The sequence below is a fragment of the Anas platyrhynchos genome, chromosome 14, assembly GCF_047663525.1.
Source record: "Anas platyrhynchos isolate ZD024472 breed Pekin duck chromosome 14, IASCAAS_PekinDuck_T2T, whole genome shotgun sequence".
Lineage (NCBI taxonomy): Eukaryota > Metazoa > Chordata > Aves > Anseriformes > Anatidae > Anas > Anas platyrhynchos.
Genome location: NC_092600.1, coordinates 12,935,447 through 12,952,733, shown reverse-complemented (window position 1 = coordinate 12,952,733; position 17,287 = coordinate 12,935,447). Strand labels below are relative to the sequence as shown.

Sequence of the window (17,287 nt, the reverse complement as noted above, 5' to 3'; positions counted from 1 at the left end):
AAGCGTCACTGGGCAAAGGGACAAAATGCCCCCAAAATGTCCTGGAGGGGCAACAGGGATGGCAGGGAGCCCCCCAGGGACAGAGCACGGGACAAAAGGGCCAGCAGAGAGAAGAGAGGGGCAATGGGGACAGGGGGACAGAAATGGGGACATGGGGACAGGACAGGGGGGTGAGGGTTGAGGGGACCCTCATGGCACTGTCCCCCCCCACCCGTGTCCCTGCAGCAGGGGCTGGCTGGGCCAGGGTCCGGGCACCCTTCCCGTGAGGGGTGGCGGTGTCCCTGCACCCCCCATGTCCCCCTGTCCCTGTGTCCCCATGTCCCCATCTCTCTGTCCCCGTGCCCCCTGTCCCAATGTCTCTTTGTCCCCTGTCCCTGTGCCCCTGTGTCCAAACCTCGGTGTCTCCATGTCCCCCTGTCCCCCTGTCCCCGTGTCTCCCCATCCCCATGTCCCACTGTCTGTGTCCCCCCGTCCTCTATCCCCGTGTCCCCATGTCCCCGTGTCCCTATCTCGATGTCCCAATGTCCCTGTGTCCCCCTGTCCCTGTGCCTCAGTGTCCCCAAGTCCCCATGTTCCATTGTCCCCCTGTCCCCGTGTCCCCATCTCAGTGTCCCCATCCCCCTTTATCCCCCTGACTCCTGTCCCCATGTCCCTGTGTCCCCACATCCCCTTGTCCCCATATATCCCTGTGCCCATGTCCCCATCTCAGTGTCTCAATGTCCCTGTGTCCCCTGTCCCCATGTCCCCTGTCCCTGTGCCTCAGTGTCCCCATGTTCCATTGTCCCCATGTCCCCATCTCAGTGTCCCCATCCCCCTTTTCCCCCTTTATCCCCCTGACCCCTGTCCCCATGTCCCTATCTCAGTGTCCCCATGTCCCCCCCACCTCCCCATGCCCATATTGGGAGGGGAGGTGACATCAGGGGGGCGGGGCTTACCCCGGTGGGCGGGGCTTATCGGGGCGGGAATACACCGAGTGGGCGGGGCTTCGTTATGGGATGTGGCTGTGTGGGCGTGGCCTAACGTGGCGGGGGCGTGGCCTATTGAGGGGGGCGTGGCCTATTGTGGAGGGGGCGTGGTCTGATGCGAAGGGGGGCGGGGCTTGTTGCGGAGGGGGCGGGGCTTGCCGTGGGCGGGGCGGGGCCGCAGTTCCGGGCCCGGCAGCCGCGGGGGTCGGGTCCGGGGGTGCCGGGGGGTACCGGGGGGATGCAGCCGCCGCCGCGCAAGGTGGGCGCGGGGCCGGGGTGGGGATGGGGAGGGGATGGGGATGGGGGGACCCCCCGGGGCTGAGCTGAGCCGTGCCGTGCCCGCAGGGTAAGCTGAGCCAGGAGGTGAAGCTGCACTTCCTCGAGCAGCTCTGCGGGCTGCAGGGCAAGCAGCAGCGGGACGCCGAGCTGCTGGAGGACATCAGGTACCGGGGGGATGGGGGGGACCGGGGGGGAACCGGGGGGGATGCCGGGGGGGATGCCGGGGTCTGCCACCGGCCCCGCTGCCCCCCTGCCTTGTCCCGCAGGTCGTACAGCAAGCAGCGCGCTGCCATCGAGCGGGAGTACGGGCAGGTGAGGACGGGGCCGGGCTGTCGGGAACGGCCCCGGCCCCTCGGGGGGGTTCCCGGTGCCTCCCCGGGGTGCGCGGCCCTGCGGGGATGGGCACGGGGGGGGGGTGGGGGCGGCTCGGCCTGGCCTGGCCCGTGCTGGCTCATCGTGGGGCTCCAGCACCGCAGCACGGCCCCGCTGTGTCCCTCGGGGTCGCGCTGTGCACAGCTGGCACCCCGCGACCCTCACCTCGTGTCCCCTCTGCCACAGCCCCTAAGGTGGTGGCAGTGCCACCGCGCCTGGTACCCCCTGCCCTGACCCCTCTGACCTCCCTGACCCCTCTGACCCCGTGACCTCTCTGACCCCCCGACCCCCCTGACCCCCTCTTCTCTCCCCCAGCAGCACCCAAGGGGCTCCAGGGGGTCTCGTCCCCCCGCTGCGCTGCGCCTCCTGCCTCCCTCCCGCTGCTGCCCCGCTGCTTTCCCGGCCGCTCGCCTGCTCTGTGCTCTCGGTGGACTCTCCGGTGGGTGCAGCACCCCGTGGGGACTGTCCCCGTGTCCCCCCCCCCCGGGCTCAGATCGCTCTGCGCTTGGCTTTGTTGAGGCTCCTCTACTCTGCCTTCGCAGCCAGCGTCCCTCACCAATGTCCCCTTCCTGGTCCTTGCTCCTTGCTCCTGAAAGCCACCACCTGGGGGGCTTTCCTTTACCCCCCGCACCCCCTGGCGCTGCCTTGGGGCCAGCCTTTGCCTCCTTTCCCTGCACGGGCTGCCTTCTGCCCCCAGCCTGCCCCCCCCGGGGACACCCACAGGGTGGGCAGCCAGACCCAGGGGACCCGCTCTCACCCCCGGGGTGGGTGGCAGGGTGCTGGGGTGCCCGGCGAGGGAGCAGCGGTGACAGCGGGTCTGTCCACAGGCCCTGCAGAGGCTGGCCAGCCAGTTCGTGAAGAGGGACTGGCAACGGGGCCGCAGCGATGCTGGTGACTCCAGGTGAGCTACAGGGGGATGGGGACAAGGGGCAGGGGTTGATACGTGGCCCTCCCAGATTGGAGATGGCAAATGCTGGCCAGGATTTGGGTGCCTCAGGGATGCAGCCGTGGGTGGGATGTCCCCATGGATGTGGTACCCAGCTCAGCGGGGATGGCAGGGGCTGGTTTTGCTATTTTTTGGGCATCCCCAGAAGCACAGGAGCCCCACGGTGTGGCTGATCCCCTGCCCTCATCCCTGCAGGGGCGTCCTCACTGTCTGGAAGGGCATCATCGAGGGGACCACGTACGCCGGGCAGGCCCGCGTCAACGCCTCCGAGAGCTACCGCAGCCTCGCCACCGAGGCCGCCAAGACCGCCCGCCTGTCCAAGGAGAGGATGCTCAAAAAGGTACGGGCTGAGGGCACGTCCCTCCTGGGACAGGGTAAGGACAGTGGGGACGTGTCCCAGGGCTGACGTCCCCCTCCCAGAGCATCGAGCAGCTGCAGAAGGCGCAGGCAGAGCTGCTGGAGACGGTGAAGGAGCTGGACAAGGCGAAGAAGCAGTTCACCCACCTCCAGCACAGCAGCGAGGTGGCCAAGGACAAGGCGGCCGATGTGGAGGCACGGTGAGGAGGGGACGGGGGCTGCAGCGGGAGTGGTGAGGACACACGGGGGGGGGTCACGCTGTCCCCGTCCTCCCCAGGCTCCGCAAGAGCGACCGGAGGATTTTCCACACCAAGGCCAGCCTGCAAAAACTCAGCGCCAAGGTGGGCAGCGCGGGCACGGCGCGGTGCCCGGGCACGGGGATGGCACAGGGTGGTGTCCCCCACCTCATCACCACCCCTCGCTGTCCCTGTCCCCCAGTTCTCCACGCAGCTGGCCGAGTACTCGAGGCAGCTGGCGGGCGTGCAGAACGAGTACGTCCTCACGCTGGTGTCCGCCAATGCCCACCTGGACCACTACTACCGCGTGGAGCTGCCCGCCGTCATGCAGGTGGGAGCTCTGGGGCTGCTGGGGGGACACAGCCCCTGGGCAGGGCACGGCGGGGGTCTCACCGGGCTGGGACAGGTCCCCGTGCTGTCAGCGTGGTCCCCTGCCCTGTCCCCGAGGGGACACGGGGGCCGTGTGGGGGTCTGCCACTGGCTTTCCGCAGGCTCTGGACGGCGACCTCTACGAGCGGCTGCGGGACCACTTGAGCACAGCGGGCCAGGCGGAGGTGGAGACCTGCAGGGCCACGCAGGAGTGGTTCCAGAGCGTTTCAGAGGCGGCCACGCGGGTAACACCACTCGTCCCCTGGTCCCCTATGGCTGGCAGGTGGGGACGGGTGAGCATCCCTCCCCCAGCCCCCTGCTTCTCCCCGCCGCAGGTGTGCCGGGAGCAGGACCTGCTCCTCTTCCTGCAGGACCACGCCGCCTTCACGCTGGCACCCGAGCAGCGTTTCCAGCTCACCGGCATCCCTGAAGTAGGTTTGGGGGGTGGTACAACACGGGGAGGCCGCACACCCAGGCCCTTCCCAGCCACCGTGTCCTCATCCAGGTGTCCCTGCTGGAGCCGGAGGACGGCGGGGCCAGCCTGGAGAAGGAGGCTCGGCGCTGGGCCACGCGGGTGACCCGGGACAGCAAGAATAAGGCGCACGGCGAGGAGGTGGGTGCGTGGCTGAGGCCGTCCCTCCCGGGGGTCTCGAGGAGGGGCAGCAGCCGCAGCCCCATCCCACCGCCCCCCGTCCCGACCTGCCCCAGGTGCTGCAGAGGCTGGAGGCCAGGAGGCAGCAGGTCTCCGAGGCGGAGGTGGCCGCTGTCGAGCGGCAGATGGAAGAAGCACGAGAAAATATCCGGAAGGCAGAGGTGGGTCCCGAACGTGGGTCACCTTATCCCTTGAAAACATCCCTCCCTGTCCGTGCCCTTATCCCCTCCTGGCCCGTGCCTCAGGTTGGCAAGGCGAAGGCAGAGGCTCGGCTGGCCCTGCTGCGTGCGGCGGGGCTGGACGTGGACGCCTGGCTGGCTGGGGCCGTGCGGGCGGGTGAGGAGCACCCACGGACCCCCAGCAGCACCCGGCCGGGCGAGGAGGAGCCCGCGGGGCTGGACCCTGCTGAGTTCGATGACTACGACAGTGACGAGACGTTTGAGGATGCCGAGCCTGGCCATGCTGCCCGCACCTACCCCTACACCTGCCGGGTCATCTTTGGGTACCAGGTAAAGCCACGGGTGCCCTGCCCGCATGGGGATGGCACCGCCAGCCTGGCTGTGACACTTTGTCCCCTGTCCTGGCTGTGACACGCTGTCCCCTGTCCCCCGCAGGGCCGCCAGGCGGATGAGCTGTCCATCGCACAGGGAGAGGAGCTGGAGGTCATCGAGGATGGTGACATGGAGGAGTGGGTGAAGGTGGGTGTGGGCAGCCGGAGTGGACCGGGGTCTGCCCTCGGGCTCATCCCAAAGCTGGGGGAAGTTTTGGAGGATTCTGGGCCAGGGGAACCCGAATGCCATCATGTCACTGGGATGGTAGTGCGGCTTCTGCCCCACCAGGCTCGGAACAAGGCAGGCCAGATCGGCTACGTCCCCGAGAAGTACCTGCTGTCCCTGGGCTGTGTGGGCAGCGAGCCGAGTTTGGCCACTGGGACCAGTGTTGTGGGCCCCTCGGGGGCCGCCCTGCAGCGGCAGCTCTCCAGCATCATGGCTGCGGAGCTGGTCCTGGAGCCCGGAGGTGGGTGTGTGGGGGACATCATCACCCTGGGATGGGGCTGTGGCACCTCGCCCCATGGTGCTGAGCCCCCTCCCCGCAGCCTGGCTGGTGCGAGCCCTCTACGACTACGAGGGGCAGAGCCCCGAGGAGCTGAGCTTCCCCGAGGGTGCCATCATCCGCGTGCTGCCCCGCGCCGAGGACGAGGTGGACGACGGCTTCTGGACGGGGGACTTCGACGGCCGCGTCGGCGTCTTCCCCTCGCTGGTGGTGGAGGAGCTCACCGGGGCTCGGGGGACGGCTGGGCAGGTTGGTGACAGTGACTGTGGCTGCAGGGGGGTCCCGGTGCTGCCCACGCTGCTCCAGCACCCGGCTCTGTGCTTGCAGGAGCTGCCCTCGCCGTCCCCACCGCCCTTCTCCCCACCCGGCCTCGTGCCTGGCACCAGCCTGGGCTCCAACCCATCTCCCGAAACTCTGCTGGGAGGTGAGTGCTGGGGGTTGAGGGGTGTCAGGGAGGGCCCACAGAGCGTGTCTGAGCTCCTGCGTGGGTCCAGTTGGCAGGCAGGAGGGCACAGGCAGCGGGCAGAGCTCTCCGGACCTGTCGGCCACCCGCATCCGTCCGGTAAGCGCCCCTTCACTGCGATGATCTCCCCCCCAAATCCTGTCCCGGGTCCCCACAAAGGGGTTGTGCATCCCCACAGCCTCTGTACTGGGGGTCAGGGCAATGGGGAGCCCCCGGTCTCAGCCTGTGGGCATCTCCTCTCCTCTCCTGGCAGCTCCGTGCGCCTCCCCCACCACCCGGCAGAGCCCCCGAGCCCGAGCTGGACTTCAGCTGACCCTGGGGGTGTCCCTGGCCCTCCCCGGGCTGCACAATCTTCACCTGAGCGAAACATGCCCCCCACCCTTGGGCTGCTCCCCTGGGGCAGGAGGTGGTGTGGAGGGGAGCAGGACCTGCCCTGCACCCCGCTGTTCCCCGAGCTGGTCTCTCCGGGGGCTGCATCCTGCCCAGTGCTGCTTGCAGGGTGCTCCTGCACCCCTGTATGGCACTGGGCAGCCGTGCCCCTGCCCCTCGCCCACAGCATTACTTCCCCAGGCCCCTCTGCCCCTCCTCGTGCTGGGCACCGCACCGTGTTCGGTGCAAGCAGGGGGTGGCCGTGCCCCAATAAAACCAGTTCGCTCCACCGCTGTGTTCAGCAGCTTTAATGGTTTTAGCTCATCTATTTACAGTGCACTTTAACACCAAAGCTCGCCTTGGGGGCCGGGTTGCCCTGTGCCAGGGCAGGGCTGGAGGCTCCCATCTCCATCAGCGTCCCCCGGGCGCTGCGCAGTCCCTCCCCAGTGGCGATGGGGGCTTTGTGCCGGCGGGTGCTGCGCCGCGTCCTGCTCGGTGGCACCGCCGGGGCTGTGCTCTGCGGTGAGTTGGGGGGTGCGGGGGTCTCGAGCTGGTGCCACTGCCCCTGCAGCATCCCTACAGCATCCTTCTGGGGGGTGCGGGGACCAGGTGGCAGCAGGGTGCTGGGGGAGGGGGAATCCCCACTTGTGCCAGGCTGGGGGGACCCCCGGGGTGGGGGGTTGTTGGTGGTGGGTGGGAGTTGGGTAACTATTGCTGATGGGATGAGGTCTGTAATGTCCGCGCGTCGCTCTGGCCATGCCAAGCTGCTCGCTCAGGCTGGGGCTGGGGTTGGGGCCAGCTGCCCCCCGCGGCAGAGCCCCCAGCCCGGTGTGGGGCCAGGGGCCCCGTCCCTCCCGTCGGCTGCTGTGGCCGGGAGTGGAGAGGAGCTGCGGGGAGAGAGAAGTGGGATGGGGCTGGCCCACGGCCACCGCGGTGGCCAGCCGGGTACCCCCCGCAGGTAGATGGGCGCTCTGCACCGCTCAGCCCCTCTCTGCAGCCGTGCCCCCCTGCCCCACCCCAGGACCTGGACTTGGGGCTGGGGACGAGCACTCACGTCACACGGTGGCTCCTCGGTCCTGTACCATGGTGCTGGGCTCCTGCGGGAGGGGGAGAGATGCAGGCGTCAGGCAGTGCTCCTGGGGGGACCTGGGGGACCCAGGAGCTGGTGGCTGTGACCCCGCTGACTTACAGCCCCATTCCCATTTCTCTGCCTTTCTGCTGCCTGCAGGACGTGCCAGGCAGCAGATAACAGCTCTCAGGGTGGCCCTGGCAGGGACCTAAGGGACAGGGTAGCTGCTGAGCAGCTCCAGAGCTTGGTGGCCAACATCTCATTGATGTCCCATCGCTGTCCTCCCTGTGGCCACGTGTCCCTGATTGTGCCAAAGCAACACCACAATGCCCAGTGGAGCAGCCCCAGGGCTGGGTGCTTGGCTGTGCCCAGGGCTGTCCGTGCTTCTCCTGCCCCACATCTCAACCTTCTGCTTTGTCCTCCCTGCCCCTTCCCTGCTCTCCTCAATGGTGAACCAAAGGGAAGATGAGCAGGAGGAAAGGGCTGTGTGATGGGCCACTGGAGGAAGGAGGACCTCCTGCTGCCTCTGCAGTCCTCTGGAGAGGTCTCTGAAAGAAGGCTGCAGCCCATCAGCCCCTCCTAAGGGGCTTCCTTAGGCTTTCCACATTCATGTCCATCCTCCTTCCTTCAAGCAGGCTCCCAGCCCTGGGACAAGTCCCCAGCACTGAGACGCACAGGTTCTTTCCCCAAACCCTTTGTTTTCCTCCTCCTCTAGCAGCAACGGGGAGCGGGCTAGCCCACTGGGGTCCAAGCACCCCATCTCTTCACCAGTGCTGCCCAGAGCTCGCTAGCAGCTCCAGCAGGGTGTCAGGTGGGGAGGCTGGGAGCTGCCCAGGTGCTGCTCCCTGCTCCAAGCACCAAGGTGGGAAGAACAACCAAGCCCCAGCCTGGTGGCTTCACCCCTTCCCAGGCTTCAATCAAGGCCAGAAGGGCTCCTGGGGGCATCTTGCCCTGCCTGTATGCTGCTGGCTGCGGTGAGCCCCGAGGGAGAATAAGCCCTGTGCAGAGGAGAAGGTGACTTCCCAGGGAGAAGTCACGTCTCCTCAGACCCATCCCATTAGAAGCGCTCAGAGGGTGTCCGTGGAACGAGAGCACCCCTCTTTGCCATTAGGCGTTAGAAAAAGGATGGGAAAATCCAGCTAGGGAAAGGGAGCAGGGTGTGCGGGACATGGAGCAGGTCCCACACCGCAGCCAGCCCCGGCTCCTCGGTCCCTGCAGCGGGGCTCACGCTGCTGTGTGGAAAAGAGGAGCCTCCAGTAGACCTCGTTGTGGCCTTCCCATGTATAAAGGGGGTCCCAAGAAAGACGGAGGAAGACCTTGTCCTAGGGCTTGTAGTGACGGGATGAGGGGCAATGGTTTTAAACTGAAAGAGGGTGGATTTCAGTTTGGATCAGCCCCTCCAACCCAGACGACCATCAGGGGATGAGGAAGAGGAGGAACCCACCTGCTGCCCCATGGCCTCCGCTGCGGGCTGTCTTCTGCTGCTCTCCTCCCTTCCCAGCTCCTCCGCCCCTTCGTGTAGGCTCAGGCTCCCGTGAATATCCGACACCTCATCTGCTGACCCCAGTCCGGCCTCCTCCTGGCAGATGCTGCCCCTCTGCCCTCCTTCCTGCCCCAGCAGCCCCGGGATGCTGGGGCTCGACCCTCCCAGATCCCGACGGCTCGGGTGCCTCCGCTGGTGACTTGTGCTGCCGGGAGAGCTGCCCACCCTGCCCGCCGCTCTGCCGTCCCGGCTGCCGGGCGTGTTTGGAGCTGGGGTGCTGGAGCGGCTCAGCTCCGTGCTTTTTGCTCCCCCCTGGACGGCCCCGTTCTCCAGGCCACCCGTGGGGACAGTCCCGTTGCGAGCCCGCTCCCTCCGCAGCCGCTCGCTGCTGTGCTCCAGCTCCTCCGTGCTCAGCTCCCTGCTGCCGTCGGGCTGGGCGCCGTCCTGCGGCTCGGGGAAGGTGGGCTTCTTCCCGATGTGCGTGACACGAAACCTGCAACGGGACGGGCAGGTCAAAAGCTCTTCCCTCCGTTCTCCCACTGTTTTCTTCCCAACACAATTTCCAGCTTGCTTCCAACTTGGGATCCTCTCTCTTTGTTGCCGACCCATGCTGATCTCCAAACCCTCAGACATGTTCAGCACTGACACCCACCCCAGCCATGCCCTGGCCACCTCACCCCATTTCCTCACCCCAAAATTTCCTTAATTTTCTGCAGAAAGCAGATCCAGTACAAAGTGCTGGTAAAGAGAAGGATGAAAAGGCCAATCCAGACATTGGTGCCAGTCCTGATGGTTTGTCATCCTGCAGCACTACGGGTGACAGCCCTGAGATGCAGCCTGGCCAAAGAGGGGCTTGTGCAGAGCCTTGGATGTGGATTTGGTGCATTTTGGGCTGATCCTCCGTGTAAGCACTGCACGCCACGGCTGGACCAGCAGAAGGGACATCTTCCCCAGTGAGCTGGTGCCCCCATGCAGAGCCCTGGACACACCGTGGGGGATTTGGGCCCAGAAGACCCCGGCACCGCTGGGGCTCGGCTGTGTGTCAGCAGCAGGCAGGGCAAAATGGTGCCAGCAGCGAGGCTAAAGTGCTGCTGGGGCTGAAAGAAGAGCAAGACCTGAATGTAAAGCTAATGGTCATCCCGAAGGAGGACGCTGAGAAGGAGGGTCCAAGAAAGAACAGATCCAGGATGAGCTGCCAGAGCGAGTGAGTGGAGGAGACCTCCAGTGGTCCTGTGTCAGGAGCAAGGAAGGACAGGTCAGCAAGCAGAGGACAGCAACGAGAAATGTGACTTCAAGAAGATATTCGGGTTACCCAGTGGTAGTTCTTAAGCCCTCTTCAAGCACAGGGGAGCTCCAGACAGAGGCAGCGCAGGCCTCAGCAGATGGCCAGAGCACCAGGTGGCCAGAACCGTAAATAACATCACCAGGGTAGGCAATACAGACTCCTCAGCATCACAGCTTGAAACGCTGCTCATAAATTGGAAGGGTTGAGAAGGAAAATGCTCCAGCTCAGCATGATGTTCCCAGAGGACTGCTGGGGTTGGGCCGAGCCACAGCAAATGTGACCTTTGAGGTCTATCCAGGTATCTGGAGACAGGGCACCAGCACAGTGATACAAGAAGGCCACAGAATGTTCCAGTCCCAGAAAGGGACCAGGAGGAGGCAGAAATGATGGGATCATTTCTCAGTAACACCTTTGAGCAGTGTCAGCCTGAAGGAGACGGGGATGCACTCAGAGGAGGAGGCAGGATTCAGGCTGGAGAGGACACAAGAAAAACCTCCCTCCAGATGATGAGGAAAAGGGCAGGAGCGTTTTAGTGTCTGCCCAGTCAGCACGGCTAGGGCACTTGATCCAACAGGACACGATGTGCTGCGGTGGAGCGAGCCAGGGATGAGACCTCTGTGAGATGTGGATGGGCTGCAGACGAGCTCCGCCGCTGGCAGGTTGGTATGTGGTGAGGGAAGGCTCCTCTGATGTGGCCGCTCATTAGCATGGTAGTGATGGCAAAGATGAAAGGTTTAGGAAAGCCCTAAAATAGATGGTAAATTATTCAATAATATGAGAGTACAGATCATTTAAACCTGAATACTGCAGAATTAGAGGACAGTTTAGGTGGGAAAGGCCTCTGGTACAACCCTCTGCTCAAGATGGAGCCATCTTCCACCTTTGGTCAGGCTGCTCGGGGCTCTCCAAAACCTCTCCAGCTGGGTTTGGAGATCCTCAAGGATGACAATGGCTTGAGGCCACGGGGCAGCACAATTCACGGGCACAATGCTTCCTCTTTGCGCCTCATCCAGATTTCTCTAGGTACAACTTGCAGCTGCTGTCTCTTGCCCTTCTTGGTGCATCTCGGAGAGGAGTCTAGCTCCATCTTCACTTAAATTCCCCTCATCCCTCTGAGTGGTTTCAAAGCAATTAGATCCCTGCTAGACCTCTCCAAGCCAAACAAACCCCATGCCCTCAGCAGCTCCTCACACACCGCGTGCTCCAGCCCCTGACAGCCTCTGTGGACCCACTCCGACCACACCAGACCTGGTCAATAGGAAAGGGGATCGGACTCCCAGCCTCTGTCTCCAAGGCAAAAGCGACAGCCAAAAATGGATGAACAAGATCTGAGGGCTGCAAAGAGAAGCAGGTTAAAGTGGAGTTTTTGTGTGTGGTCATGAATCAAGGTGGCTTGTGCAATCAGGATACTCATAGCAAGACGCAGCAAGGGCACTCCCTGAAAAGTCATCAGGGAACTGGAAGAGCAGAGAGGCCAGCTGGGAAACACGAGCCAGAATTTGAAGGTAGTTTTGTACCTCACGGACACACAGGCCCCTTAGCAGTTGGACCTCATACCAAGGAGATTCAGGAAGTGGAAACTTCTAACATATAACCTTGGAAAAGGCATACGTGACATGGGACCTTAACAAGGATAAGGAAAGAAAATTGGGATGTGAGGGAAGGCACGTTTAGGAGGGGACCATCTTCTCCAGGCACACAGAGCTGAGTGAGAGGAGACTGAGAAGACATGGGTGAAGGACACAGAGGAGCAGAAGGAGCTGGGCTCCAGCCAAGGAAGATTAGCCGTGAACACGCAGCTGTGCAGAGATCTGGCTTACCAACCACCAGCTCTGACACCAAGGACAGCTGGCAGCAACCAGCCCATAGGAAGCCAAAAGCTTTCCTCCTGCAGAAAGGGGTGATCTCAGCCAGAGCTTGGCACGGGGAGGTCCTCTCCTTTACCAGCTCCCCATAAAAGCTCCCAATTCACCTCCCTGAGATTTCTGGCTCCGATGGTGAAAACAACTCCTCCCAATGCCCCATCTGGCTCATCGTCACCATAGCAGGACCAGACCTTTCTGCTGGGGAATGGGGCAACCTGGGCAGGGTCGCAGATTGTATCAAAGGTTGATGACTGCTCAGAGACCACAGGCAGCTCTGGGAGTCCCTTGAGGTGAGAACAGATGGGGCCTGGGAGACTCTTTGTGGGAAGTGTCAAGTACACTCCCCTGCTCTCATATTCCTCCCACAGCATCTGATTACAGTCATCATTGCAGGCAAAGACCTGGAGGAGAATAGCCACTCTTTCATTCTGATGGTGGCAACTTGCAACAGGGACCTGTGTCACCTCCTCCCTCTCCTCACGAGATCCCTAAAATCTGGGGCCACTGCCCCTACAGCAAGAAGGACCCCAAGTCACATGTAGGTGGGACAGCAGGCTTTGAAGGGACATGGATTTGGGGCTCTGCCTGGTTCTGAGTCAGCAGAGCAACCTAGGCCTGAGTCACCTTGTGGAGAAGGAAGGGGAAAGGCACCCATGCGTCACGGCCTGCTGCACACCATGGGAATTTGGAGGTGCAGGAGGCACGTGGCACGTGGCTTGAGCAAGGGATATCTGGCACAGGGTAAGTGGGGAAGGGAAACTGAGAAGTCTCTCTGTAATTCTTGCTCCATCAGAGCAAGGCTCGTTCCAGTACCTGCCCACTGAGAAGACGGTGGTCTCTCCGGGATGCATCCTGCCTTTGCCATCCTTGGACCTTCCTTGCCGGTGCAGCGGGTGCCTCTTCCTCTTGCTGCAGTGGATGCAGGGGGCCTGCGTGGAGCCCAGATGCACCGTGTGGTGGTGTGGTGGGCCCCCGTCCTGGCTGTTGCGGTGGGGACAAAGGCTGCAAGAGGAAAAGGACGTGACAGGTCGTGATATCTGAAGGAGCCTTCCCTACCCTGGTGCAGCCTGAGCACGGCAAGCCCTGAAAAGCAGCAGTTCCTGAGGGGACCTCCTATGAGGGCAACTTCTGTTGGCAAAGAAGTGAAGCAGTCCTCACAACCCCCGTGTCCCAGGGGAGAGGGACTTCTTGTTGGGAAGATGCTTTGTAAGAAGCTGCCGACATGGGAAGGGGCTGGGTGCAGAGTCTGAGGACCCAGGTGATGCCCAGCCGTTGCTTCTCCCTTACTGTGGAAGAGCCACAAGCTGGAATTGGCTTCCCTCACCTGGGCACTGGCAATGGGATGTCCCCTTCATTGTCCCCCAGCATCTCCTTGAGGGCCTCTGCATTGGCTGGAGAGAGAGCAAAAAGGCAGCGTGTCAGCCAAAGCTGTCAGCAAGGCTCTGAGCCAGCCCAAGGAAACTCTCACCTTCATTTTGGATGATGCATCTCACAATCTTCTCCACGGTGTCCTCGTTCAGCTCTTCCTCTTCATCTGAAAGGAGAAAACATGGCACTGAGGGCGTGGGGCTGGGAGGCCCAGCTCAGCAGGAGCTGTGAGTGCCAACAGAGTCCCGAGGAGCTGCAAGTCCCCACGGCTGCAGGAGGAACCTGAGGAACTCCAGAGCTCCACCCTGGAAAGGAGGGGGGCTGAAATGGCAGTCAGTGGTGCAGCGAGGTGGGGGCACGTTGCTCCTTCTGGGGAGCATCCAAGGACACGAGTGGGTAGCAGGTTTGGAACAGGCTCCAAGAGGAGGCTCCTCATGAGGACAGTTCAGCCCTGGGGCTGCCACCTTCAGGATGCTGCGGTGCTAAAGGCCTCCAAGGGTAAACGGGACAAGTTCACAGCCAAGAGACCCACGGGGGGCTTGCTAAATACATAGAAACCACCTCTGATGGAGAAAGTCCCCGAGATAGAGCGTTAGAAGCTTAAAGGAGTGTGCTGGGGAAACTTGGCTGGATGTCTGCCCTGTTGTGGCACCCACTGCCAGCATTCATCACAACCTGCTTTGAGGGGGCAGGGGGCTTGGCTGAAGTCTGGTGGGCAGCTGCCCTGCACAGCATGGTCAGTGGCCACTGCTGCACTCCTGGAAGCCCACAGAGATGTTTCCCTGGGCTGTGGCATCTCCCGCAGGCAAAGCCAACCTGGAAACTTCACACAGTGTCTTCGTGCCCAGCCAACTCAAGCCGCGAGCTCTGGCATGTGCCCATGGGGCACAGCTCGGGGCTGCACGGACTCTGCGAGCATGTGGTAGGGACAGGCCCTGGGAAAAAGGGTGGGCACCACGTCCCACCACAGGGTCCCCGGCCACCCCCAGCCCATACCCGAGGGCTGAATTTAAGGAGCACCAAAGGGCATCGCTGCAGCCCCCCGGCACCCCGCTGCCCGTACTCACTGGCCTGGAGCTCCGCCAGCACGTCCTTGTTATCTGGGTCGAGCTCGTCCCGGAAAGTCCGGCAGCGGTAGCCCTTCTTCTTCAGGACATGGCAGATCAGGAATCCTACCAGCCCCATGATGAAGAAGACGAGGACGAGGAGGAAGACCATGGACAGGCTGTGCTGGGGGTCGGACTCCCCATCATCGCTGCTGCTCTGGTCGGACATGCGGATCTAGGAGAAGGGGGAAGGCAGCTCGGAGACCCCCAGCAGGCTCCCTGCGCCTCCTCCTCTTCTTCCTCCTCTTCCTCCTTGTGTACTCTGCGCTGCCGCCAGGCCCTACTGGGTTAGACCCAGCTCCCAGCTCGGGATGAGGGCTCATCCCCGGCCCCGCCATGGCCGGCCCAGCGCGGTTTCCCAAGGACACATCACAGCCGCCGAAGCATCCCAAGGGCAGCAGCGGCACCAGCCCGGAGGCTGCTGCATCGCCCCCCCCGCCCCGCTGCAGGCAGCACCCCAAGGACACAGGGCCCCCAGCATCGCCCTTGCCGGAGCCCCTCGCCCCTCTGGCTACTCACGGCAGGGAGCGGTGGCGGCGAAGGGCCGAGCCAGCCGCCAGCTCCCGCATCCTCCACCGGTCCCCCCGCAGCTCCTTCCCTCCGCCGCCGCCGCCTGCTCTGCGCGGGGGCTCCAGGGGCCCTCCTGTCCCCATCCCCGTCCCCGCAGCAGGGCTGCGGCGGTACCTGGGCCTGCGGTGCTCCGCAACGCTGTCCCCGTCACCTTCACCTGCCTCCTAGCAACCCCGCATCCCTGCGGCTGGGGACCGCCGCGAGCATCCTCCGCTGCCCTGGCTTCCTCGGGAAGGAGCCAAGCGGCTTCTGCCTGCCGAGGCAGCGCCTGCCAGGCAAAGCACCCGCTTGTCCTCAGCTCGAGCTCTCCGAAGCGGCTGCGGCGGGGGCAGGCTGCAGGGGAGCTCAGGGAAATGCTGCTGGCAGCTGCAGCAAGGGGCAAACGGGAACGCCGGGTGCTGGCGCGCTGCTCCCTGCCCCGGGGCAGCCTCACATCACCCCAGCTCTGTCCGGGCAGCCCAGCTTCCCTAGCACCATCCTTTTTGGGCAGTTTTTGGGGGGAGCAGGGTGGAAGGGGTCTCGGCACGGGGGTGAGGTGTGTTTATCTGCACCAGTGGGAGCGTGGCAAAGGAGCCCCCACACCCCAATACCCCACACCAGGGACACTGGCACTCCCTCCTTCCCCAAAAAAGGACCGAGCTGTTCAACATCCCCAGCCGTGGCAGTGCCACGATCTCCTCCTCCTCTATCCTCACTCCAGGAGGCTTTACCCAAATCAACATTGCTGCAGCACATGAAGCGTCTGGGTCCTTTGACCAGTGCTGGTCCTCCACCCCAAAAGCACATGTCACCTCTGCAAGCCCTGGTGACACTGACCCTCCTGTCCCACCACCACCGAGCCTCCTCCAGCTCAAGGACAGCTGAACCAGCCCGTGAGGTTGGGTACAGGTGAGGAAACCCATAACCTATCCACCGGCTGTGCCACCCTGACAGCTCCCGTCCCCATCCAAAAGTGGCCAGGAGAGTCCTGGCAGTGGCCACAAGGAGCCCAGGACCCTCCTCCACCCCCGTGACTTCACGGGGTCACCATGTTTTAGGTGCCACCCTCCTGCGTGCTGTCCCGGCAGGGAGACAGGCTGGGATGGAGGCAGAGCAGCCACGGCAGGAGAAGACCACGGGCAGTGGGACAGGAGAGGGCTCCTGCTGCTGGTCCAGCACGCTGCGACGAGCCACAGCATCGCACAATCTGCTGTCAGGATGTTAACAGGGGTTTGCTCCGTGGTCAAAGAGGGGCTCCTCACAACTCCCGAGCCCTGGGGTGAGGCTGACGCCTTCTGCTCTCACACCCACGCTGTCCCGCACAATAAATCCCTTTCTGCTCCCCGGCGCTTCCACCCACCCGGTGCATTTCTGCGTGGCAATCCTACAGGGGACGGAAACAAGCTCCGGTCCTGCCATCCCCCTTCCCACAGCCAGGGCCACCCTGCATGGGGAGGAGGAGGTGGAAGCGGGGCTCTGCTCCTGCCTGGCTCCTTGCAGGGTACTCCCAGCCCATGGTGTTTCTCCTCCCATCCGTCCTTCCTCCCACCAACAGTTATAGGGCAGCACTGGGGCATGGTGTGGTGGCCCTGGTAGCAACATCCCCGTGGAGCTGCTGCATCCCTGTGGAGCTGCATCCCCCACCCCTGCCTGTTCCCTTCAGAAGCCTTCGAGGCTTTGAAGCTGGAGGCTCTGGTCCCCTCTGGGAAATTCCAGCAGCTCTTCCCCAGTCCCAGCCCATCACCGTGCCCCCTTGTCCCCTGCTCTCACCACAGCGGGGTGGCAGCCCCCAGGACACCACACGTCTGCACCGTGCTCGGCGTCCCTGTGGCAGCTAACGGGGACTGGTGTGGAAATCCCACAGGCAGGCTCCTCCTGGGGTCTCTGCTGCAACACTCAGTGCAGAAATTGCCATAATTTCTATAAAAACGCTACGGCCAAAACCAACTCTTGCCAGATGCTTTGCCCAATCTTCACCCCCCTGTAAGATTTCCAGATGTCACTGGCACGTCAGTGGCCTTTAAAATGAGGGTGTTTTCATTTCTGGGGCCTGAGCCCCCCCCCATGCTGCCGCCGTGACACCCGAGCAGCCCCGTGGGCCCATCCGGGCGTTATCTGCCCCCCGCACCTTGAGGTGCCAGCGGGGGCGGCCCCATGAGCTTTATCCCGGGGATACCAGGGGTGGGACGGGTGTCACAGCACGTCCCCTGTGCCCCACGGCTGTGTCCCTGCACCCCGTCCTGCCAGCGCCCGCGGCTGGGCAAGGGGCAGGGGAGAAAGGGGATATGGGGGGGGGGGGATACTGGGAGCAGCTGGGAGCTAACTGGGGGTGGGTAGGAGGTAACTGGGAGCTGATGGTGGGAAACAGTGGGCAGTTGGGGGTAACTGGGAGCTGATGGGGGTAACTGAGAGTGACTGGTGGGTGATTGGAAGCACCTGGGAGTAACTGGGGGTATCTGGGGATAACTGGGGGCAGCTGGGGGGTAACTGGGAGCAGCTGG

General features: G+C 63.5%; 2 protein-coding genes across 3 annotated transcripts; one reads left to right on the top strand and one right to left on the bottom strand.

Moving 5' to 3' along the window:
• Positions 1-1,111: 1,111 nt before the first annotated feature.
• Positions 1,112-6,350, top strand: FCHSD1 (FCH and double SH3 domains 1). Its single transcript, XM_072023221.1, has 19 exons — positions 1,112-1,224; positions 1,311-1,408; positions 1,511-1,556; positions 2,444-2,517; positions 2,758-2,902; positions 2,983-3,119; positions 3,197-3,260; positions 3,358-3,486; positions 3,647-3,769; positions 3,860-3,955; positions 4,030-4,137; positions 4,233-4,337; positions 4,422-4,685; positions 4,791-4,874; positions 5,016-5,193; positions 5,273-5,478; positions 5,557-5,653; positions 5,724-5,791; positions 5,946-6,350. Exons 1-19 carry the CDS (start codon positions 1,204-1,206, stop codon positions 6,003-6,005), a joined length of 2,103 nt encoding a protein of 700 aa, XP_071879322.1. The 5' UTR covers positions 1,112-1,203; the 3' UTR covers positions 6,006-6,350.
• Positions 6,351-6,354: 4 nt separating this feature from the next.
• Positions 6,355-17,039, bottom strand: RELL2 (RELT like 2). Of its 2 annotated transcripts, none has more exons than XM_027468333.3 (8): positions 14,922-17,039; positions 14,199-14,412; positions 13,232-13,297; positions 13,088-13,154; positions 12,577-12,765; positions 8,575-9,106; positions 7,116-7,158; positions 6,355-6,948 (listed from the first exon to the last, which is right to left on the bottom strand). In XM_027468333.3, exons 2-7 carry the CDS (start codon positions 14,404-14,406, stop codon positions 7,117-7,119), a joined length of 1,104 nt encoding a protein of 367 aa, XP_027324134.2. In that variant the 5' UTR covers positions 14,407-14,412; positions 14,922-17,039; the 3' UTR covers positions 6,355-6,948; position 7,116. The 2 variants fall into 2 exon arrangements, with proteins under 2 accessions (XP_027324134.2, XP_027324135.2); XM_027468334.3 differs by lacking the exon at positions 14,922-17,039 and adding an exon at positions 14,757-14,909.
• Between the last annotated feature and the right edge of the window lie 248 nt (positions 17,040-17,287).